Source organism: Hypomesus transpacificus, chromosome 11 (assembly GCF_021917145.1).
Source record: "Hypomesus transpacificus isolate Combined female chromosome 11, fHypTra1, whole genome shotgun sequence".
Lineage (NCBI taxonomy): Eukaryota > Metazoa > Chordata > Actinopteri > Osmeriformes > Osmeridae > Hypomesus > Hypomesus transpacificus.
The window spans coordinates 18274202-18299556 of NC_061070.1; the positions used below are offsets into that span (position 1 = coordinate 18274202).

Below are 25355 nucleotides of genomic sequence, written 5' to 3' on the forward strand. Positions count from 1 at the left end.
TGAGGGAGAGAGACAGGGAGAGAGACAGGGAGAGAGATAGGGAGAGAGACAGGGAGAGAGACAGGGAGAGAGATAGGGAGAGAGACAGAGAGAGAGACAGGGAGAGAGACAGGGAGAGAGACAGGGAGAGAGATAGGGAGAGAGACAGGGAGAGAGACACATGAAGAAGGGAAGGAGGAAGGCAGCCCTCTGTGGAGCATGAAGACACTTGAGATGTTCTGGCCAGGCAGGCTTCCGGTCACAGTTATAATCAGCCCAGTTCAGTCCAGCCTTCTGGCCAAGGTATTCAACAGGTCGCCCATCTAGATAAGAGAATATATATTCTCTCCCATTTCACTGGACTGGAAATTGCCTGTGCTAGTTCATGAGAGTAATTTAACATAATCTAAAATTGGAGTTTGTGTCCTCCACTCCAGAGGGGCTGCTTGCCTCCCGTTTTCATGGAAATAACATGAACCCACGGCAGATAATGAAAGGAGGAGGGGAGGGGAAGGAGAGGAGGAGGAGGAGGGGAGGAGGCAGAGGAGGATGGAGAGGATGGAGAGGAGGGTGAAGACAGAATGTGAGGGTATATACCTGGAAGCACCGTCAACCAAGCAGTGTGATAGGAGATCCCAATAGAATTACCAGCCAAGCACGTATACTCCCCAGCATCCTCCAGAGTTACATTGGGCAAGAAGAGGACTTCAATCTCCTTATCCGTGGTGTTAACACCTGCGGTCTGGGAGAGGGGGAGGAGGACGAGGAGGAGGAAGAAGAGGAGCAGGACGAAGAAGAAGGAGTATAGCAGGACGAGGAGGTCAAGAGTTCAGAGATTGAAGGAAGGGTGAAGAGAGGGGAGTGAGAGGGGAGGGGAAAAGGAGGAGGAGGAAGCAGAGAGATACAGTGAGACCCAGAACACCAGGAGAGAGAGGGGCTGGATGATGTCCTTCATCCTCCATAAAGATGGGAGCTTCCAAGGGGGAATGGAGGGCATACCCTGTAGAGAAGACATAGACACCCTGTACCAGCACATTAGGAGAGAAGACATAGACACCCTGTACCAGCACATTAGGAGAGAAGACATAGACACCCTGTACCAGCACATTAGGAGAGAAGACAACACTGTCAGGTCCCTTCACCAACCAACCAATGAGCAGTTCACCGTTGACCTGGTTACATGCACAGGCACACACAGACACACACACCGACACACACACCACGGGGAGAGACATGGAGAGCACCCTACTGCAGCACACAACACCCTGCCAGGTGAGAGAGGAGTAGAGAGAGAACAACAGGTAGATGGAGAGAGAGAGAGAGAGAGAGAGAGAGAGAGAGAGAGAGAGAGAGGGAGAGAGAGAGTGGAAGGAAGTGTTGCAGGATGTGAGTGTGCAAACCCAGAGGTGTTTCCATGGCAGCAGTCACAGTAGAGCAGCTGAGATAGTAGGAGAGTACCCAGGACCAGACCACCAGGACCAGGACCAGAACCAGGACCAGACCACCACAGCACACCAGCAGGTCAGTGACAGGAGAGGCCAGCAGGGAGCAGGGTCAGGGGTCGAGGTTCAGGGGTCTGTTACCTGGGATCACAGTCAGCCAGCCAGACTGGCTGACGTCTCCTATATAGTTGGAGACTTTACAGGTGTACTCCCCCGCATCCTCCTCCGTCACGTTGGACAGGGTCAGCACCTCCACATCAGAGCTGTTTATGCCCGAGCGCTGGTGGCCACGCAAGCACACACACACACAGGGCAGCAAAGGGACATAAGCCTGTTATTCTTCAGGCAGTGCAGAGTAGCAGGCTGGTTGAAGGGCCCCAGAGGAACACAGTCAGATTCAGGTACATGAAGCTCAACTTCCTCATGAAGAAAACAAGATTTTAAAACAAGTTTAAAAACATCTACATACATATACAGCTCTTCAACTGCAAACACAGTCTCTGTAATCAAATGTTTAGGTGAGAAAACAAAAATGGAGAGGCTAGGCAGGTCAGGTAACCAGAGAGAGAGGCTAGGTAGGTCAGGTAAGCAGGTATCACAGGTACGACTGTCCCTACTTGTCTCCCAGGAACGGCCAGTGAGAGGTGGGATCATACCTTGAGCACGCGTACGTAAGGGTGTCCATCAGGCCCCACGTGGCTGCCGTTCTTCTGGATGTGCTGCAGCCACTGGATGTGGGGCTGGGCGTCACTGTACACCTTGCACACAAAGCGTGCATCCTCCCCCACGTGGACCGTGGTGTTGGCCGGAAGCCCCGCCTGCAGGATAGGCCTGTGAGGGGAGCGCTCTGAGGAACACAGGAACGGGGGGGTTAAGGTGTATAGGTGTGTGTGTGTGTGAATGTTGCAGCAGGTAGGTGATGTCACAGCCCCATATCTCTTATCCTGGTGAGCGTTAGGTCTCCTGGAACAAGCAGAGAGTTATCTTCCTGATAAGACGTTGGCACGGCCATGTTTGGAGACAAACTGAATTTTGTAGAGCACAGGTGTTCTGTAGCCTCACTGTGTGTGTTTGTAAGTAGGTGTGTGTGTATAGGTGCGTGTGTGTATGTGTGTATAGGTGTGTGTGTGTGTTTGTAAGTCTGTCTAAAACACATGAAGCAGTCTGACATGTAAGAACTAGAGTTGATCTGCAGGTTGCTAAGCCTGAGGCAGCCTGACTGAGGCAGCCTGACGGAGGCAGCCTGACGGAGGCAGCCTGACGGAAGCAGCCTGACTGAGGCAGCCTGACGGAGGGAGCCTGACGGAGGCAGCCTGACGGAGGCAGCCTGACGGAGGCAGCCTGACGGAGGCAGCCTGACTGAGGCAGCCTGACTGAGGCAGCCTGACTGAGGCAGCCTGACTGAGACTATCGGCCTCAGGCAGACTCAAACTATCTGCATTCTTTTGCAAGCAAACATTTGGCCTGCAAATCCAAACAGAGCAAGACCTGTAGAACAAAGACCTCTTTCACACAGTCTCCTGCCTCCACTATCACAGCACAGCCCTCCCCCTTTGACAGCACCCTCTGCTGCCACACACACATCCATACAAAAATGACGTCACTCCATCCAGGGCAGTAGGGGAGGGGCAGGGGATCATTTGAAGAAGGAGAGATTAAATATAAGGAAGGAGGAGAGAAAGGAGAGGAGGGAAGGATGAGGGGGTATGAGAGGAAGGAATAAAGAGGTCACAATAGATGAAAAAAGAGAAGAGTTTTAGTGCAGGAGGAGAGAAAGGTAGAGACTCTCCTCATGAGCCCAGTCTGTTCTCCGCCAGGACTCACATCACAGGCTCCACCCTCCTCCTCCCCCTCTCTCCCTCCACCCTCCTCCTCCCCCTTCTCTCCCTCTCTCCTCCTTCCTGCACATTCCTAGGGCTCATGGTGTTTGTTGTCTCTCTCTCTTTCCCCCTCCTTCCCTCCCTCTCTCTCTTTTCTATTTCATATGCCTCATTTCTCTCTTCACACCGTATTGCAGGAGAAAGGGAGTTGGGTACCAAACCCTCACTCTCTCACCACCAGTATTTACAACAACAAGACAGACCTGAACGCTAGCTGTCTACTGTAGGTTTACAATTCCACAAAAAAACGACATTTAAGTTTAATATGAAAAAATAAATACTTGTGGGGTTTCTAAATGCAAAAGAGAGTTTAGACTTGCTAACACAGATCTAACTTTTGTCTGAACAAGAACTGTATACAGTAAATACTTTGTTCAAGTTAGAGATGTTGGACCAGCAAGTCTGGAAGAGGCTCACTGGACTGCGAGAGAGAAAACAGGCTGCATGGCTCCGACGAACCTGCTAACAATACAGATCTGTAGAGCAACTCAGTTAAAAATAGAGAAAGGGTTTTGGTGGGGGAGGAGGTCAAAAGCGTTTCCTTAAAGGCCGATTGACCCCGAACAAGAGAACTACAGTGACCCACTGAATAAGGCACAGAGATGGAGAATGAGGGAAAAAGTTCAACGCAGGGAGAGGAGAGGAGGACAGAGGTATTTGAAAACCACAACCATGTTCCGCTTTCTCTGCTACCACAGGAAACACTCCCCACAACCGACCAGGCGGAACTTTTGGGGTTTACAGTGACACACACACACACACACACACACACAGCAGGGGCTCTACACAGTGTTGCCTTAAAGTAGACATGAGGAAACACACACACACAGTTGACAGGGACAGGCATTGACAGATATAAACATAAAAACAGGCAGAGAGACAAAGGCACACCTAGCTGGTAACAGTGAGGTGGATCTCAGTAACAGTGAGGTGGATCTAAGTAACAGTGAGGTGGATCTCAGTAACAGTGGGGTGGATCGGTGGATCTCAGTAACAGTGAGGTGGATCTCAGTAACAGTGAGGTGGATCTCAGTAACAGTGGGGTGGATCTCAGTAACGGTGAGGTGGATCTCAGTAACAGTGAGGTGGATCTCAGTAACAGTGGGGTGGATCTCAGTAACAGTGAGGTGGATCTCAGTAACAGTGGGGTGGATCTCAGTAACGGTGAGGTGGATCTCAGTAACAGTGGGGTGGATCTCAGTAACAGTGGGGTGGATCTCAGTAACAGTGAGGTGGATCTCAGTAACAGTGAGGTGGATCTCAGTAACAGTGGGGTGGATCTCAGTAACAGTGAGGTGGATCTCAGTAACAGTGAGGTGGATCTCAGTTACCTGTCCTGCTCTCAGCACTGACAGCATGAGCAGACAGCATGGAGTCCCCAAGCAGTGTTCTACTGGACCTGACTACAGCACTGTCACAATACACACACACACATGCATACACACACATACATACAATACACACAGATACATGCACACACACATCTTCCTTTCCCTGCAGCACACAAATATCAAAATGCAGTAGCAGTTACTTGACCAGGATCCATTCACCCGAATAAAATCTAAATCAATCTCTCAATTAAGTAATTAGGGAGGTCTTTACGGCTGGCAGGGCTGGGGTTCTGGGGCGCTGTGTGTGTGTGTGTGTGTGTGTAACTCCTCCTCCAGACGCCAGTTAAAGCAAGAGAGGCTGGTCAAACTTTGTTTTCAGTGACTGATCCTGCCGGTCATCTGGACCCAGATGCCTGATAACAACCCCCCCCCCCGGCCACCATTACCCCCCTGCCCCCCCAGCCCCCCTGCCCCCCCCCCCCCCGGGCCCCTAGTGCCCCCCATTCCCTCCCGGAATCAGAGTAAAAAGTAAAGCTGATTGGGGGAGTGAGTCTGGAGTGAGACTGAGAAAGAGCTTCCTGCTGGGCAGTAAAGCTGAACCTACCAAACAGCAACTTTGAAGGACAGCTTTAGTTAATCCCAGGACAAGGGGTCTGCTGAAGGGGAGGACACATGTGTGTGTGTGTGTGTGTGTGCGTGTGAGTGTGTGTGCGGCTATGGAAAAAACAAAGTATAAATGTGCAGACAGACAGACAGGCAGGCAGTCAGACAGACAGACAGATTGAGTGCTTTCAGACCCAATGGTCTATCTCGCTCAATACCCACCCTTCCCTCTCAATACCCACCCTTCCACCCACTCATTCTGCAAGCTGAGCAAGATAGCACTCTCCCCTCCACACACACACACTCCCTCCACAAACACACACACACACACTTTCTCCCCTCCACACACACTCTCCCCTCCACACACACACACTCCCCTCCGGCCCCCCCACACACACACACGTGTTGGCTCCAAAGTTCAGGGGGTGAGAGAGTTGTGTTTGAACTCTCTGTGTCCTTGTTGTAACACTGCTGACCCCAGTGGTTCTGTTTGTCCAGCGACGCAGGTACAAACACACACACACAGACACACACACACAGACACACAAACACACACACAGCTGCACACTGACCAAGTTATGTATAGTGGCCATACAGAGTTAAGCCCAGTTAAGTCACAATTAAGACCAGACAATAAACAACCGGCTAACCAGGCCTCACCAGACAGTACTGGGGCTAACCAGGGCTCACCAGACAGTACCAGGGTTAACCAGGGCTGACCAGACAGTTCCAGGGCTAACCAGACAGTTCCAGGGCTAACCAGACAGTACCAGGGCTCACCAGACAGTACTGGGGCTAACCAGGGCTAACCAGACAGTACCAGGGCTCACCAGACAGTACTGGGGCTAACCAGGGCTAACCATACAGAACCAGGGCTCACCAGACAGTACTGGGGCTAACCAGGGCTCACCAGACAGTACCAGGGTTAACCAGGGCTGACCAGACAGTTCCAGGGCTAACCAGACAGTTCCAGGGCTAACCAGACAGTACCAGGGCTCACCAGACAGTGCTGGGGCTAACCAGGGCTAACCAGACAGTACCAGGGCTCACCAGACAGTACTGGGGCTAACCAGGGCTAACCATACAGAACCAGGGCTCACCAGACGGTACTGGGGCTAACCAGGGCTCACCAGACAGTACTGGGGCTAACCAGGGCTGACCAGACAGTTCCAGGGCTAACCAGACAGTACCAGGGCTAACCAGATCTAACCAGACAGTAGCAGGGCTAAACGGGGCTAACTCACCCACTACATCCAGGGTGTAGGTGTGGTTTATGGCTCCATACTCATTCTCCACCAGGCAGGTGTAGTTGCCCTTGTCTGACGGCACCACGCTCTCCATGATCAGGGTCCAGTGCTGGTGGCGCACCTGAGGAAGGGGGGGGGACAGGCGAGATGACACATATATACACACACAAATCTATCTCAGAAACATACACGTCTAGACACACACACATAATATATACACACACAATCAGCATCTACACACACTAACTTACTGTTGACAGAAGAAGGAAGCCACAGAGAGAGAGAGAAAGAGAGATAGATAGATAGAGGGAGAGAGAGGGAGGGAGAGAGAGGGAGGGAGAAAGATGGAGAGAGAGATAGAGGGAGAGAGAGAGAGAGAGACAGAGAGAGAGAGAGAGAGAGAGAGAGAGAGAGAGAGAGAGAGAGAGACAGTAAAAGAGAGACAGAGTAACAGAGAGACAGAGTAAAAGAGAGACAGAGTAAAAGAGAGACAGAGTAACAGAGATACAGAGTAAAAGAGATTGTGAGGGAGAGCTGTGCTGGGTGAGGAGTAGGGTGGCAGTGTGACAGGAGTGGAAATAATATAGTTCCTGGTAAGAGATGAGTCCTGGTTAACTGTAACTGTAGTCCTAGCTCTAAGGCTAGTATAGTCGCGGTAACGCTGAGTGCAGATGTCTTTGTCTGGAGTTGAGCTATAATGACACTGTTTACAGAGACAGGGCCATAAGGGGAAACATTACCAGCTACATCAACACATTCTCCTTCTGAACGCCCCTTAAAGAGACATCCGTTTCCTCGTAAACTATCATCCATTAACTACAACACACACACACACAGACTGTGGTTGGCATCATCCCCTCACTTACTCCACAACACGCCTCTATTAACATCAGCACATATCTAGGGTGGTAACCATATCAGTTCAGCATTCCCCACAGAATTCTATCTCTGAATGTGATACTTGTTGAAATTCAGAGAGAGGGATCTCAGACCCAAACACAGCAAGCTGCTGCAAGACCAACTGCTCTGTCAGACAGGAGGGATTCCTGCAGAGACACGGAGCTCTCACTAGTGTTTAATAAGGAGCTGTCACTAGTGTTTAATAAGGAGCTGTCACTAGTGTTTAATAAGGATCTGTCACTAGTGTTTAATAAGGAGCTCTCACTAGTGTTTAATAAGGAGCTGTCACTAGTGTTTAAGAAGGAGCTGTCACTAGTGTTTAATAAGGAGCTGTCACTAGTGTTTAATAAGGAGCTGTCACTAGTGTTTAATATGGAGCTGTCACTAGTGTTTAATAAGGAGCTGTCACTAGTGTTTAATAAGGAGCTGTCACTAGTGTTTAATGAGGAGCTGCCACTAGTGTTTAATGAGGAGCTGTCACTAGTGTTTAATGAGGAGCTGTCACTAGTGTTTAATGAGGAGCTGTCACTAGTATTTAATAAGGAGCTGTCACTAGTGTTTAATAAGGAGCTGTCACTAGTGTTTAATAAGGAGCTGTCACTAGTGTTTAATGAGGAGCTCTCACTAGTGTTTAATGAGGAGCTGTCACTAGTGTTTAATAAGGAGCTGTCACTAGTGTTTAATAAGGAGCTGTCACTAGTGTTTAATAAGGAGCTGTCACTAGTGTTTAATGAGGAGCTGTCACTAGTGTTTAATAAGGAGCTGTCACTAGTGTTTAATGAGGAGCTGTCACTAGTGTTTAATGAGGAGCTGTCACTAGTGTTTAATAAGGAGCAGTCACTAGTGTTTAATAAGGAGCTGTCACTAGTGTTTAATAAGGAGCTGTCACGAGTGTTTAATAAGGAGCTGTCACTAGTGTTTAATGAGAAGCTGTCACTAGTGTTTAATAAGGAGCTGTCACTAGTGTTTAATAAGGAGCTGTCACTAGTGTTTATAACACAGGGAGGAAACCAGAACAAACTGTCTTCATAGTTAGCTGTTAGCTGTTCCTTTGACACATGGAGGTAGTTATTTTCATTAATAATAAACGTAAACATTTTGTTTCCTAAATTCCTCTTTGGGGTAAAAAAATGAAGCTTTTACTCAGCTTTATGTGTGTGTTAGTGTATTTGTGCTGTCAAAATGGGTGCTACTCTAAAAATGTCTTGAGATATTGACAACGCGGAACATTTGGGGAACTTGTGGCTGTTTTGCAACCAAACTATGTGTTGTATGCACAAGTTCAGCCACAGGTCATCTCTCAAGTGTTCACATAATTTCAGTTCTCTGTGCAGTGAGCCTAACCCTAACCCTAACCCTACACCTAACCCTTAACCAGTGCAACAGAAGCTACTCATCTAATCACTGAACTCATTTCAGAACAAAGGAATCACACTCTCTTGATGCCAAAGCTTGCAGGACCAGTTTTCCCTGAAATTTAATGACTTCAGTATTTCTCTTCTTGACTCCCTTCGACTATGACACTACCCAACTTGCTCTGTGAGAGTTTCGGTGAGAGCCTGGGTGAAGCAACAGACATAAGGGCGAGCAGGTCCAAATTCCCCCCAGCAGACCTCCATCCTAACTGCTCCGAGGAGCAGGACTCCAGAACACAGGAAGCAGAGTGACCCGACTCTCGGAGGATGCTGCCACAAAAGATAACTCTGACTTGTTTAAAGGTCCCAGCATGCTCTGCTCTAATACCTTGTACCCGCCCATGCGGTCCTCCTGGCGGAAGGGACGGCTGTTCTTCAGCCAGCGCAGGCGTGGGCGCGGGTGCCCTCCTGCCGCACACTTGAACTTGACGGTGTTGGCAGCAGGAACAGCATGCAGCTTCTTTTCCATCTTCTCTGGAGAAGTCCAGTAGGGTGTCCCTGGAAACACACACACACACAGTGCTGAGTCAACACATCACATGCTCAAACTTCATAACCACAACTGACAAAAAGTATTTTCGTTTTTAGCTTTACATAGAACCATACTGTAAACAGTACATGATAGATTCATAGAGTCCATTCATTATTTTACCATTGTTAGCATTAGCATGAGGTTAACAAGGTAGCATGGAGAAAACAGACAGCTATGGTTTTTTTTCTTTTTCTTATTTTTTCTTATTTTTTGTGGTTCATGTTGTTTTAATTTGTAACTTGTATAACTGCATGCTCTTATGGGTCTTCCCTTTTGGCACTTGTTTAGTAGATTCTTCACAATGTATGCTTCATGTTTTGGCTGCTTGCAATGTTTGGGACTACCTCGTTGTTATGATCAGTGACCTATGCTCTTTTGTAAAGCTCTCTCTTGGAAGTCGCTTTGGATAAAAGCGTCTGCTAAATGCATAAATGTAAATGTAAGAGAATAAGAACCACAGCCCCCCTCACTTCCCCCTACACCACAGCCCTCCTCACTTCCCCCTACACCACAGCCCCTCCTCACTTCCCCCTACACCACAGCCCCTCCTCACTTCCCCCTACACCACAGCCCCCCTCACTTCCCCCTACACCACAGCCCCTCTCACTTCCCCCTACACCACAGCCCCCCCTCACTTCCCCCTACACCACAGCCCTCCTCACTTCCCCCTACACCACAGCCCCCTCTCACTTCCCCCTACACCACAGCCCCCTCTCACTTCCCCCTACACCACAGCCCCCCTCACTTCCCCCTACACCACAGCCCCCCTCACTTCCCCCTACACCACAGCCCCCCTCATTTCCCCCTACACCACAGCCCTCCTCACTTCCCCCTACACCACAGCCCCCTCTCACTTCCCCCTACACCACAGCCCCCCTCACTTCCCCCTACACCACAGCCCTCCTCACTTCCCCCTACACCACAGCCCCCCTCACTTCCCCCTACACCACAGCCCCCCTCACTTCCCCCTACACCACAGCCCCCCTCACTTCCCCCTACACCACAGCCCCCTCTCACTTCCCCCTACACCACAGCCCCTCCTCACTTCCCCCTACACCACAGCCCTCCTCACTTCCCCCTACACCACAGCCCTCCTCACTTCCCCCTACACCACAGCCCCCTCTCACTTCCCCCTACACCACAGCCCCCTCTCACTTCCCCCTACACCACAGCCCCCCTCACTTCCCCCTACACCACAGCCCCCCTCACTTCCCCCTACACCACAGCCCCTCCTCACTTCCCCCTACACCACAGCCCCTCCTCACTTCCCCCTACACCACAGCCCTCCTCACTTCCCCCTACACCACAGCCCCCCTCACTTCCCCCTACACCACAGCCCCCCACACTTTTTTGACTTGACTTTGCTAACTGACTTCTTCAACTTTCTTCAATTACCATATTATCTATGTTTATATGGCTGTCTGGTTTATCTAGAGGTTGGAGCGAGTAATATTTATCACACTTGGATAATAATAATGTTCCGCTGGGAAAACTTTCTGGCTGGCTCACACACATCTCCACCTGCACTCCGTCATCACAGCTGTTCTCTCACTGTCTACCTAACACCACGCTGAAATGCTCTTCCCCCAACTATTTAATGCTCCTCCCCCAACTATCTAGTGCTCCTCCCCCAACTATCTTCTTCCACTTTCTATCCCTTCTCCCCCTCCCTCAGTCTCAGTAAGAGATCTCTCAGTAAACTGTGGTTCCCTCCCTCCCTCCTCCCCCCCTCTCTCTCCCTCTACCCCTCTCTTTCTCTCCCTCCTTCTCCCTCCCCCTCTCCCTCTCCCTCCCTCCCTCCCATTCCCTCTCTCCCTGCCTCTCTCCCTCCCTCTCCCTTTCTGTCCACCTGGGACAGTGATTGCAGAAGCAGATGCAGATCCCAGCAGGGCTGGAGAGACGGAAGAGAGCAACATTACTGTCCAGCCCTCCTTCAGGTCCTCTCCATGTAGCTGGAGGGACAGCAGAGAGGGACAGGGGGATGGAGGGACAGCAGAGAGGGACAGGGGGATGGAGGGACAGCAGAGAGGGATAGGGGGATGGAGGGACAGCAGAGAGGGACAGGGGGATGGAGGGACAGCAGAGAGGGATAGGGGGATGGAGGGACAGCAGAGAGGGACAGGGGGATGGAGGGACAGCAGAGAGGGATAGGGGGATGGAGGGACAGCAGAGAGGGATAGGGGGATGGAGGGACAGCAGAGAGGGATAGGGGGATGGAGGGACAGCAGAGAGGGACAGGGGGATGGAGGGACAGCAGAGAGGGATAGGGGGATGGAGGGACAGCAGAGAGGGATAGGGGGATGGAGGGACAGCAGAGAGGGATAGGGGGATGGAGGGACAGCAGAGAGGGACAGGGGGATGGAGGGACAGCAGAGAGGGACAGGGGGATGGAGGGACAGCAGAGAGGGATAGGGGGATGGAGGAGAGGGAGGACACAGGCACAGCATGTATACTCTGATGCGGCTTCCTTAAGTGATCTTCACTCTCACTATCTGTACACCCTCCCATCGTTCCTCCCCTCCATCCACTCACCCTGTTCACACTTCCTGGAGCCGACAGAGAGACAGATGAGGTGAGGACTGGCCCATCCAGAGCCTGTCTCCCCCGGGTGAACTCTGACCCCAGCCTGGCAGCTGTGTCGGAGGGTTTCCCAGGATCCTTGTCCGGAGTTGTACAATTTCAAAGGACACAAACCCACCTGACCCCTGTACCCCTGTCTCACTGAGGCCAAACTCTCTCTGGCCCCCCTGCCCTAGGCCTCCCCCTCCACCTTCCATAAGATCGTCCTTGCAGGACCACCTCCTGCAGACTCCTCTTGGCTGTTGTTGCCCAGCCTGTCTCTACAGAGACCCTGCCCACTGGGTCTTAAACGCTACACAAACTCTCCTCTCCTCCACCTCCAGACTGGGCCTGCAGCCAGAACTCAGCAGCGAACACAGAAAGCCACGGTGCTGATCCAAACCAGAGCTCTCCAGTTAACAGGCTCCCCCCCCACCACCACCACCACTCCACCCCTTCTTTAATATTATGTTGTTTTTTGTTTCAAGGACAAAATACACAAGATGAAACTCTGCCCAAGCTGCCAGAGCAGCTTATTTCCACCAGTAACTCTGCCTCCTCCAGTTCCTCTTCCCCACATGTCATGGTTTTCAGGCAGAGCTGTCCCAAACTGGGCAGAAGGCCTAGCAGTGCGTGTGGAGAATTTTAACAATATGTGGAAACCCTCATCTTCACTTCAGCGCCATGTGACACACACACACACACACTCTCTCTCTAACATACACACACACACACTCTCTCTCTCTAACACACACTCTCTTTCTAACATACACGCTCTATCTCTAACACACACTCTCTCACTCGAACACACACACACACACTCTCTCTAACACACACACCAGGCCATCTCCCATCAGGTCGCTAACCCAGTCCAGCTGACTGACCAGACTAGAGGAATGTGAAAGATCCTGGAGCCTTGCTGGGAGACACGCTCCAGGATCCTCCAAACACACTCTCCCAGTCAGAGTTTAGACAGGGCCGACACGGCACAGTAACTCGTCTCAGATGACCCGGCCAGGACGGGCCCTCCCCATCCACAGACAGCAGAACCACACGACTGCTCAACTGGGCTGGCGGTGTGGCTCTGGAGCTCTGGGGCTTCAGTGTGTCTCCTCTGGGCCATAGGAGGAGCCGTGAACCTGCCCCCATACTCACTCATCTGGTCGGCTGCATCTGCCCCCACGTCCTCCGAACGCTCGCTGTCATCTTCATCATCCCCAGACGAGATGGCATCTGCAGAGAGCACCACCATTACTGCCAGCTCCCCTCCCTCCAGGACACGCACACATGTGTACAAGCATACATACACACACACATGCATACACACGCATACATACACACACGCATGCATACACAGGCATACATACACACACGCATGCATACACACGCATACATACACACACGCATACATATACACACGTATGTATATACACACGCATACATATACACACGCATACATATACACACGCATACATATACATCCACACATGTGCATGCAGAACCCATGCCTTCATACAGTAGACACAGCCCTAAACACACACATGTTGTCACAGTAAAGAGTGTGTCAGTGAGTCATGGCTCCAGCCAGCAGCTCCAGCCAAGGGCTCCTGGCCTCTCCCCTCCAGGCCCCTCCCCTCCTGGCCTCTCCCCTCCTGGCCCCTCCCCTCCCGTCCACACTCTCCCACAGCAGGTCTCTCCCACAGCAGGTCTCTCCCACAGCAGGGCAGAAGAGCGGCTATGCTCAGCTCCTCAGCTCTCTTCCTACAGGAGGAGGTTGCTCCATGTTGGGCCTCGCCTGCCCTGGGCCTAGCCTGCCCTGGGCCTAGCCTGGGCCTAGCCTGCCCTGGGCCTAGCCTGCCCTGGGCCTAGCCTGCCCTGGGCCTAGCCTGAGCCTAGCCTGCCCTGGACCTAGCCTGCCCTGGGCCTAGCCTGCCCTGGGCCTAGCCTGGCCTGACTCACCTGTGATGTTGACTATGAAGCAGAGCTGAAGGCTCTCGGAACCCGGGGCCCCAGCCAGGCCACTGCTGCACACGTACAGCCCTGAGTCCCGGGGCGTGGCATCCCGGATCTGGAGCACCGCCTGCTCTATCAGGGTGCGGTTGTTGGCCCCCAGGGAGGTGCCATCTTTGGTCCAGGTGATGCTGCCCTGGGGCAGAGGGCAACTCAGCTTCAGCACCTCCCCCGGCAGGAGCGAGCAGAGCGTGGGCTTAGAGATCTGGTATTTGGTTGGAGGTTCTGCGCAGCGAAGGAAGGAGGAGGGAAGAGGGCGAGGAAGGGTGACAGGGTGCGAAGAAGGAGTGAGAGACAGAAAGAAAGGTGGGAGAGGAAAGAAACAAGCAATAGTGTAAGAAATAAAAAAACACCACATAACCCCATGGATGCACTGAACTCTACTTCAGCAAGAGCAACTGAAAGAAAAAGAAGTTAAACCAAATGTAAATACTGATGAATCCAGAGTTTCAAATCACCCTATATATGCCCCTTCTCTAGATATCAAGTGTCTCGTTTTACGATCCTGTTGCTGAAGCATGCAAGTAAGCCCAAGCAGAGGAGGGCAGGGAACAAGACCCACCCTCCTCTCAGCACACAAGACAGCCAGTCAGGGTGTGTGTGTGTGTGTGTGTGTGTGTGTGTGTATGTGTGTGTGTGTGTGTGTGTGTGTGTGAGTGAGTGAGTACAGCAGGAAAAACTGTTCTCTACTAAATAAAAAGATACTAAAACGATGTCTGTCAGAAGGTTAGGCAGCCAGGAAAGATCTGAAAGATGAAGCGTTTATGCGGGAACCTCTTCTCTCTCTCTTTTCCTTGTATATGAAAGCAAAACCTTGACCTCAATGTGGTCTGACCTCTCTCTGCTTCTCTCTCTGTATCTCTGTATCTCTCTCTATCTCTCTGTCTCTCTCTCTGAAACATTTACATTTACATTTACATTTAGTCATTTAGCAGACGCTCTTATCCAGAGCGACTTACAGTAAGTACAGGGACATTCTCCCCGGGGCAAGTAGGGTGAAGTGCCTTGCCCAAGGACACAACGTCATGTGTACTGGCCGGGAATCGAACTGGCAACCTTCAGATTACTAGCCCGATGCTCTACCCGCTCAGCCACTTGACTCCCACTTGAAACAGCCACAGAGAATCTGGTTTAAAATATCTCCACACGCCAAAGCAAAAAACCTCTGAACTCCAGAGAGCAACAAAGTCTTTCTGGGATCTGAGAACATCTGCAGCTCCTCTGTACTCAACATGGCCCAGGAGCAGGGCTGGGGAGCAGGAGAACAGGACCAGCTACCACACCTGGAGGTCCAGGACCAGCTACCACACCTGGAAACTGGAGGTCCAGGACCAGCTACCACACCTGGAGGTCCAGTACCAGCTACCACACCTGGAGGTCCAGGACCAGCTACCACACCTGGAAACTGGAGGTCCAGGACCAGCTAACACACCTTGAGGCTGGAAGTCCAGGTGTTCGGAAAGAACATGCAGCAACAGCTTTGATTTAGACACTGTAACTTTGCCAGAAAAGTATGTTGGATCATGCAGTATATATTGAAGCCAGGCCCAGTCTCACCCTCCAGCTCATGCAGACCCTGACACAGGAATACACACACACACACACACAACTGCACTAACACATGTGTGTACACACAAATGGATACGTACTTACACATGCATACAGTACACACACAAATACACACAAACACAAACACACACACACACTCACACTCAGGATTCTCTGGATAAGCTCAGTCTGCATATCTCAAAACCTTATAAAAACGTTTGGGGACAGTCTAAGTTTTGTTTATTGCCGAACAAAAATCTTTACAAAACTGTGTATGTGTGTGTGTGTCTGTCTGTGTGTGTGTGTGTGTCTGATAATGTGTGTGTGTCTGATAATGTGTGTGTGTGTGTTCTCACTCAGGAAAGAGGAGCTGAGAGAGGAGTGAACCTGAAGTAATGTGAGGCCCTCACAGTGGGGACAATTAGAGAGGGAGAAATGCTCCCAAGCTTTCCTGTACCTCCACACACCTCTCCCACAACATTCCTCCCCCATTATGTGTGTGTGTGTGTGCGCGTGTGTGTTTCCCCATCCCCAGTCCTCAGCAGGAAGAGAAAGTCCAGTGAAAGTCATTCCACTGGCAGGCAGCAGGCAGCAGGCAGTGTGTCCAGCTTTTAAACAGGTTCAGCTCTAGTCTTTACTTCCAGCGCTCCGGAAATATAGAACCCACCCACCCTCCACCCCCCTCCTACCCAGCCTCCACCCTCCCCCAGATCCCCCCAGCCTGAGGGTGTGGTCCTGGGAGGAGTAGCAGTGTTGACTGAAGAAGCTGTGTTCCAATTTCAGATCAGGAAGCCCTCATGACTGTGGTTCCATGTCATTATTATTGATGGGCTTCCTGTTAATGCTAAGCTGAGATGTGTCTCTGCTGATGCAGCCCAGGCCTCCGCTATAGGGAGACAGCAGATACAGCCACATAGGGCCCCAATATGAGCCCCCCCCCCCGGCTAAGAAACACCTGGAATTTCTCACACACACACACTTTCCCTCTCTCTGTCTGTCAACATAGCTAGGAGAGCAGACTAGTTCTGAGGCCCAGCACGGAAAGCTGATATGGACTGAGAGAGGAACCCCACCTAGGGTGACACCATGGCACTATATCTCTCTCACACACATGTATGTATATAACTACATCAAACTAAATATACAGTATACACACACAATGGAGGAGGGAGCACTAAAGATAACCCTGGCAGGTGAGCGCACACACACATACACCCACTCAATACTTCTTGATGCTCTTTGCTTCTGTGTTCATCTGTCTCCTGTGTCTTCTCCTTCACTGCCCCTCTTCTCCCTCATTCCTCTCTTTCACCCCCTCCCTCCCCCTCCCCCCTTGACCTGCTGACCTGACCCTGACCCCGTCCCACCCTGCTGACACCCCCAACATGCCTGATTATTCATGGGAACCTGGGGGACCTGCACACACACACCAGCCCCCAGCCTCAAGCCCCCAGCCCCCAGTCCCGAACCCTAAGCCCCCAGCCTTCAGCCTCCAGCCCCCAGCCTCTGTGGGATGGTGAGGTGAAGAGGTGAAACTCATCATGGCTGTGTTGTCTCCCCCTCTGCAGGGAGGGGCTCATCTCCCCTCGTCAGACAGCTCGCTCAGTTCCAATCAAACAGCCTGCCCTCCCTCCCTATCTTGCAGGCTTCCTTTCGTATATTGAGTTCTCCCTCTCTCAATTCTCACTCCACACAGACTGAAAGAGAGAGAGAGAGAGGGAGACAGACATTCTCTTTCTGCAGCCCTCCCCACCTCCTCTTCCTCGTCAGCGACAGTTATTATTGTTGTGTCCATTAGGTGAGAGTTCACCAGGCTCAATCTCACACCTCCCTCTCTCTCCTACTGTCTCTCTCTCTCCTTCTGTCTCTCTCTCTCCTTCTCTCTCTCTCTTCCTGTCTCTTTATTTGTCTCTCCTCTCCACATTCACACCATCCCGTCTGGAGTAATAAGGATCTCTAACCACGGTAAGACGCAGCGACCAGTTCTCACACCACACAATTGGGTCTGTGTGTTTGTCTCCTCGGGGAGCTCCATGAAGGTGTTCCTGGAGTGGAACACGTGAGAGATCCTCATAGCCATCATACAAGCCTGGCTTTAAACTGAAGCTCCTGTTCTGTAGGTTAGGTTACGGAAGAGGAATACTGATAGTTAAAACCAATATCCATAAGTACACACATTTACAATGACCCCCGCCCCAACTCACCCACACAAACAGATACAGCTCATTATACATGCTAACTCCAACCCTATCATCCCTTTCCTCATATCCTCTCTCTTCTTTTATCTTCTCACTGTCCTCTTCCCGCTCTTCCCCAATCCTCACAGTCAAATCCCAGGGCTCTTCCCTTATTTTCTCTCTCTCCATTCTTATGCTTCCCCTTTCAAATTCAAATCCCAAACAGCTTTATTGTCATGACAATAGGGCGGCTTTGCCAACTGCCTCTCAGTGGTGTCCTTGGTAAAAGCCCTGTGTCCAGCCACCCCACTGGTCACACACACACACACAGTCATCCCCTGGTCCCCTGGTTCTTGCGACGTCAGAGCTGGGGGGGTCTATGGGGGGCAGCTACCCCCTCAGACCTCTTGGCAGCCAGGGCACCACACTGCTGCTGCAGCCAGCACTGAAACCTGAACATTTCACACTTGGTCTCTTCCTGGTTCCAGTCCTGCCTGCTCCTTCCAGGCCTCCTGTCCTGCAGGAGAAGATCCTGTAGGAGAATATCCTGTCCTGCATGAGGAGCAGAGGGGGAACAAGGTGTGTCCTGGATTCTGCAGGAGGAGCAGAGGGGAACAAGGTGTGTCCTGGATTCTGCAGCCAAAAAAAGCAAACAGCAGGTCACACCTCCAGCACACCTCAGGGCTGCGCAGGCTAACGCTAGAGGCTAGTATATATAACCTCCCTGTGTAGCGCAGGCTAACGCTAGAGGCTAGTATATATAACCTCCCTTTGTAGCGCAGGCTAACGCTAGAGGCTAGGATATATAACCTCCCTTTGTAGCGCAGGCTAACCCTAGAGACTAGTATATAGTACCTCCCTGTGTAGCGCTTGTTAATATTAGAGGCTAGTATATTTAACCTTCATGTATAGCCCAGGCTAACGTTAGAGGCTTGTATATTTAACCTTCCGGTTTAGCGCAGGCTAACGTTAAAGGCTAGTATATTTAACCTTCCTGTATAGCGCAGGCTAACGTTAAAGGCTAGTATATTTAATCTTCCTGTATAGCGCAGGCTAACGTTAGAGGCTATTATATTTAACCTTCCTGTATAGCGCAGGCTAACGTTAGAGGCTAGTATAGTTAACCTTTCAGTGTAGCGCAGGCTAACTGCCCACTGAGCCAGAAACACACCGTTTATTCAGTGGGAAAGTTCAGTTTCATTGCCACTAAGCCACACACAACACACAAACACTATCATTAACAAGCCAGCTGCAGTCTGACACTTTAATACTTTTACAACCCTGATCCTGTAGAGATCCCAGAAGAACCGTGATCCTACTGTAGAGATCCCAGAAGAACCGTGATCCTACTGTAGAGATCCCAGAAGAACCGTGATCCTACTGTAGAGATCCCAGAAGAACCCCAGCCTCCAGCCTCGCCCACACCCTGCCATTCAGTAACACAAGGTGGATTTGTCCATCCTAATTTATCAAATCGATCTATTTATCTTGTTAGAAAACACCTGAGCTGAGACTATTGAACAGTGTGTCTGTCTATTCACGTTTGCTCTACTGACCTGACAACTAAACCAACAGCTAAACCATTGTTAGCTTGCCTTCTTAATGTCTGTGTTGTCAGTTCCCCTGACACATAGTTCACAGTGCACATTAACTCACAAGAGCCCATAGCAGAACCCAGGCACACAGGGGTGTATCACAGTTCACACACACACACCTCTGTTTAGCTCTCCAGCTCCATGTCATTGTTATTCAGCCCACTCAGGGTATTTTAATCACAGAGCCAATCTAGATACTGGACAAGGTAAACACAGCAGACCATACAGACCAGGCAGGAGGCTGGACTGACAACAATACCTAACTTGTACAACCTATCTCTCTCAAACTCTATTTCTCTCATTCTTCCTCTCCCTATCTCTCTCCTTCTCCCTCCATGTCTCTCTCCTTCTCTAATGTGTGTGTGCATGTGTGTGTCTGGTGTGTGTGTGCGTGTGTGTGCATGTGTGTTGGTAGGCTGAGGGCAGGTTGTGATGCAGCCCTCATCATGTGACCCAGGTTCAGCCGCTTAATCCTCAGTCACATGACTTCCAGACTGCAGTCTCCCTAATCTCCTATCTGAAGTCAAATCTGTGCAAATCCTCTTATGGGTGGAGGTGGGGGGGTGAGAGTGTGTGGAGGTAGGGTAGGGGGTGGAGGTGAGATGTGTGGAGGTAGGGTAGGGGGTGGAGGTGAGATTGTGTGGAGGTAGGGTAGGGGCTGGAGTTGAGTGTGTCGAGGTGGGTGGAGGATGGAGGTGGGTGGAGGTGGGTGGAGGTGGAGGTAGGGTGGGGGAGGAAGCGTTTGGTTGTCCAGGTTAATTACAGTGTGGAACAAAGACAGAGGAATGTGATGTAGTATCCATCACAACAACACTAAAGATCTCAGAGGCCAGAGTAGGAGGGCACTCCGACAGATAAACACGCTGCTGGCTACGTAGATGTCCATCAGGGGGACAGAAGCTTCTAGAAGGTGTTTTAAACTTTTTCCAGCAGTTTCAAATTCATTTAAAAATAGCCCCTGAAAGTGTTACTAGTTGACAGAACTAAGAAGCTAGGCCTAAAAACCTAAACCAAGCCCCAGGGTTTGATAGGAAAAAAAACAATTAAAAGGAAGAAAATGTTTCCTTCTGAAATCACTCCTCTGTGATTGTCTCAGCTGAGACAATGAGACACTGAACAGCTAAACATCACAGAGATATAAACATAAAGAAAATATTTTCCTCAACCTTTAAAAACACCTAAAAAGGTTTTGACACGCTAGGCAGGCGTAAACTATGAGCAGAGTTAAAAAACCACATGTGCCACCATACGCACTCTTTCTTGCCCCCTATCTCTCTCTCTCTCTTTCAATCTACCTCTCTCTTTTTCTATCTCCTTTTATGTCTTTCTGTCTCTATTTCTGTCTCTCTTTCTATCTCCCTCACTCTTTTTGTCTCTGTTCTCCTTATTTAATCTCTCTTTTATCTCTCTCTTTCTGCGGCAGCAGGGCACAGAAAGGAGCGGGTGAAAAGACTGTCCTAGCCCCATTACGCACTCCTCCTCATCTTCTACCACACACACAAGTATCACAGCCCCTGCCTCTGACAGAGCTAACTTGCCAGGCAATGACTAAGACTAAGCTGTGTACCATGTGGTCAATATTTTTGACATACCAGCCAAGGTGAGTTAATTTTTTTCCTTTTCTTTTCCCCGAAAACATAGCCTCAACTACTTCATTTCTGTGGAATTATATTAGCCAGATCTACCCAACCACAAGCCACCACTCCAACCTACCCTTTACAACACGAGCCACCACTCTTTGGTCAGGTCAATAATTCAAACAGTGTCTCTCCTCCTTCTCTCCCCCCCCCCCCCCCCCCCCCCCCACCCCAGGGTTGTACCTTCAGGCTCCGTCGTGGCCACCCCCTCCTCCTCCTCTGTAGCAGTGAACGGTGGTCTGGCTAGGGTGGCCGTCAGCAGCGACAGCAGGACAGCCGCCAGAAGCCATGCCCACGAGGCCATGCCTCTACTGGGGTGCAGGTCCAGCCATGGCCCCCTCCTTCGCCTCCCCCTGGACACGGATCCCATCTGAGGGGCTCCACCCAACCATCAACTGCAAGCTGTCTGGCCTGTCACCCACTGGAAGTCCCAGTAATCACCTGGGCTGCAGGGCAGAGGAGAGATAAGGGTGTTGGGATGAAAAGATGAAGGAGACCAGGGTTAGTATGAAGGAGACCAGGGTTAGTATGAAGGAGACCAGGGTTAGTATGAAGGAGACCAGAGTTAGTATGAAGGAGACCAGAGTTAGTATGAAGGAGACCAGGGTTAGTATGAAGGAGACCAGGGTTAGTATGAAGGAGAGGACAGGGTTAGTATGAAGGAGACCAGAGTTAGTATGAAGGAGACCAGGGTTAGTATGAAGGAGACCAGGGTTAGTATGAAGGAGACCAGAGTTAGTATGAAGGAGACCAGGGTTAGTATGAAGGAGACCAGGGTTAGTATGAAGGAGAGGACAGGGTTAGTATGAAGGAGAGGACAGGGTTAGTATGAAGGAGACCAAAGTTAGTATGAAGGAGACCAGAGTTAGTATGAAGGAGACCAGGGTTAGTATGAAGGAAACCAGGGTTAGTATGAAGGAGACCAGGGTTAGTATGAAGGAGACCAGGGTTAGTATGAAAGAGAGGACAGGGTTAGTATGAAGGAGACAAGGGTTAGTATGAAGGAGAGGACAGGGTTAGTATGAAGGAGACCAGAGTTAGTATGAAGGAGACCAGGGTTAGTATGAAGGAGACCAGAGTTAGTATGAAGGAGAGGACAGGGTTAGTATGAAGGAGAGGACAGGGTTAGTATGAAGGAGAGGACAGGGTTAGTATGAAGGAGACCAGGGTTAGTATGAAGGAGACCAGAGTTAGTATGAAGGAGAGGACAGGGTTAGTATGAAGGAGAGGACAGGGTTAGTATGAAGGAGAGGACAGGGTTAGTATGAAGGAAACCAGGGTTAGTATGAAGGAGAGGACAGGGTTAGTATGAAGGAGACCAGGGTTAGTATGAATAAGAGTTGGGCAAGCATGTGGTGAGAAAAGAGGAGAAACATTAATCAGAATCAGAAGGGATTTTATTCGCCATGAATGTTTGCACAAACAAGGAATTTACTTTGGCAGGGAGGTGCATACATTAAACATATAGGAATATTGAAAACTTAAATATGTGGTCTAACTATACAAAAGGAGCAAAGTCTAGCTAATACTAAGGGGAATAAAAAATAAAAAACAAAAATATAAGTAGCCCTAATTAACAATCTAACCTAAAAATACAGATAGTGCAAACGATACAATAGTGCAAAATGCAATGTGCAGGGTGTCATTGTGCAGATTGTGATTTAAAGTCAGTGCGAGTCCTTGGCCTTGTTAAAGAGGCTAACAGCGAATGGGAAGAAACTAATTAATTACTTGATAAATAATGTTATGTCAACCCACACAGAATCAGTACAATAACCTTCTGCTAAACTTTGTGCTGGCATCCTCTCACTTCACCCATACAGAATAATAAGTGACAGAGATAAAAGAGAAACAAAAGAGAGGTGTATATATATATCTTCTGTATACGAAAGGAGAAAGAAAAAGAGCTAGAGTGTTAGAAAGCAGGAGATCGTTTCTCGAAATGCTGTCGAACGAGCCTCGCCACAGACATACCGAAACTCTGATGCACTCTCAACCGACAACTTCAATACATGCACACACAGTCAACTACAATACAGCTACCTACCGTTCCTACTGTCTCCTAATTACTGTGACAGCTGTTCCCTGTGACAAAGTACTCCACTGAAGGACCAGTGACTAAACGGCGTGCTGAGAATACTTTTAGTAATTGTTTGTATATGCAACTATAAGCTAAAATGCATAATTACGATGAGACCCTAAATTGAACGATGATTTCTTTTGGGGGGGGCAGTGAGTATTTGTTGTTTTCAACTTTTATTTTATAACTTGAATTTTATTTTAATTTAGATTCCGCATATGTCTACTAGCATGTTATTTGAGAAAAAGCTAATAATTCTTAAACAGTCAACGTATATTATATATTCCATCATATTTCTGATCACAGATAACACCTAAACACCCACTTTTCCAGTGCACATCAGATTAATCGATCCTGATGCTTTCGATTAATTTCGATTCATATTTTATCAATGGAAACCGTTAAATAGCACGTTCAGTACAAGACATTAAGGATTACGCCAGTGTATTGGCTAAACATCTGTGGTTCAATCACTGAAGAGTCTCGGGAGGGTTGAAGCCTGCTGCACCGGCACCCAAGTCACGCTTCCTAGAGCGCCTTCTGTTCCAGCTGCGAGGTATTGATTAGTTTACCCCGAAAGATGCATGTCATTTGACTGGAGCAAACTGCCAAGGTGTCAAGAGGCTCCGTTTCATCTCTAGTGACCCACGAGAAAACCGATCATGGGCCACAAATAAGACCGAACAAGCGCATCACATCACTGAGGCCAGATTTATGCACGTGCTGGAGACAGCGTGTAGAGCTCATGTCTTGGCCAACTAAATGTTGTAGTAACCTGGTTAACCTAGTTAAGGCGTGGGACACATCGACGACTCAAATATAATATTTATATACAATAGATGTGGACTGCAAGCAAGGTTAAACAAAAGGCTACAGTTACAGCCTCCCTCGGCTTTACGGAGCTTTTCATTTGTGTGCACGTTTGTTTCATTACATAACGTAGGCTATCTTGGGTTGTAAACGTTTCATTCTGGATTCTGCAGTTCGGTGGCGAACAGGTTTGGATCCCTGAGGGCTTGGAGTACTATGCACGTCCACAGGTTTCCACATCCCCCCTTTAAACCAGGGCTTCTGAATTACATTTCTTGGCACTGATTGAATTCCTATTGAAATTCAAATCACTTGGCTTTTTCTTTTTTTACAATGACGGCTCATTTAGAGCGCTCAGTGATTTGGGGGTCCATCTCAATGCAGTGAAATAACAACGGTGGTCACGGGATAATTGGCACCATTAATGTAGGCTAACGTAAACAATTTAACAATAAATTATTAACTGACATTATCAGCACCATAAATGAAATGGAAAACATTTTAAAATAAAAATTACGTTAATAGTTGTTAAGGAGTGTACAGTGAATGATGCCAGCCAGGGGAATGTTTTTCAATGTTTTAAAGACTGAAACTTACTTACAATTAAATCTATAATTTCCAGAAGAAAATATCCGCGCACATACTGTGATACGATTTTTCGTCTGCTTGAATTATGATTTGCTCAAAATACAAAATGTGTAGCCTTTTTTCACTCAAACAAAATACAGTCAAATAATCTACACGTCGAAGAAATACTGTGTGACCAAAAAGTAATTGGCCTACATTGACGCGTATTACAATAAGTATAATAATGATTCTATATTATAGGCCTAGCATTAGCTTTTTTTCTCTCTCTTTATTTTCAAAAACATTTAGGAAAATCTGCAAAGCTACAGCAACGTTAAGCTAAGCTACCACCTCAACTTTCTCAGACATGACGGGAGATGCGCGGTGACTGGTCTGCTTCTGGACCAGACTGTCAGAGGGTAGCCAAGCCATGACGTTACGCGACATTTTCACACATTCTGGCGGTTGGAAAGTACTCTGAAATACTCACCAAGACGGACTAAAGTGTTTAAGATCTCCTGTTTGCATGCACAGAGAGCCGAATGCACGGGCCGGAACGAGAGAGGAATGTGTAGCTCTTACTCCCCACTGCACCAAAAAATGCAAAGCTTAAAGCAGCAGAACCCAAAAGAACCGACTCAAATAACTGAAAACATTTGGTTCATGTATTCCAAAATATTAAGTAGTCCACTGCACTTGAAGAAATCCGCGTTTCAATGCATATATCCTCCGAAAACAGAGAGAAAGGCATAAGTTCCCGAAACTTCACTTCCTCAGCAACTTTCTTTTACAGGCATTTATGTCAGTGTTCTAAAGCACTGTAAATGTAAATCTCACAACGTGTGAGAACTAGAGCGCGGAAACGAACGCCAATCTACTATCCAAGAACATAGAATCCATCAATATACGGTCCCTCTCGGCTCGGTGTCTTCTCCCCCGACAATCCTCGTTCTGTTCTCAGACGCTTTGTCAGATTTACTAGCTAGATTTTTTTCTCCTCCTTACGTCCCCACACACTGCCCCCCTCCCTCACTCCAGTGGGT

General features: G+C 49.3%; 1 protein-coding gene across 6 annotated transcripts; it reads right to left on the reverse strand.

Moving 5' to 3' along the window:
• Positions 1–309: 309 nt before the first annotated feature.
• Positions 310–25351, reverse strand: LOC124473450 (fibroblast growth factor receptor 2-like). Of its 6 annotated transcripts, none has more exons than XM_047028862.1 (9): positions 24803–25347; positions 21039–21301; positions 13848–14123; positions 13044–13121; positions 9126–9295; positions 6480–6603; positions 2078–2268; positions 1563–1701; positions 622–721 (listed from the first exon to the last, which is right to left on the reverse strand). In XM_047028862.1, the coding sequence occupies exons 2-9, from the start codon at positions 21223–21225 to the stop codon at positions 708–710; spliced, it is 1179 nt and encodes a 392-aa protein (XP_046884818.1). In that variant the 5' UTR covers positions 21226–21301; positions 24803–25347; the 3' UTR covers positions 622–707. The 6 variants fall into 6 exon arrangements, with proteins under 6 accessions (XP_046884820.1, XP_046884819.1, XP_046884815.1 ...); XM_047028860.1 differs by lacking the exon at positions 622–721 and adding an exon at positions 730–979 and having other exon boundaries at positions 24803–25349; XM_047028859.1 differs by lacking the exon at positions 1563–1701 and having other exon boundaries at positions 312–721; positions 24803–25350.
• Between the last annotated feature and the right edge of the window lie 4 nt (positions 25352–25355).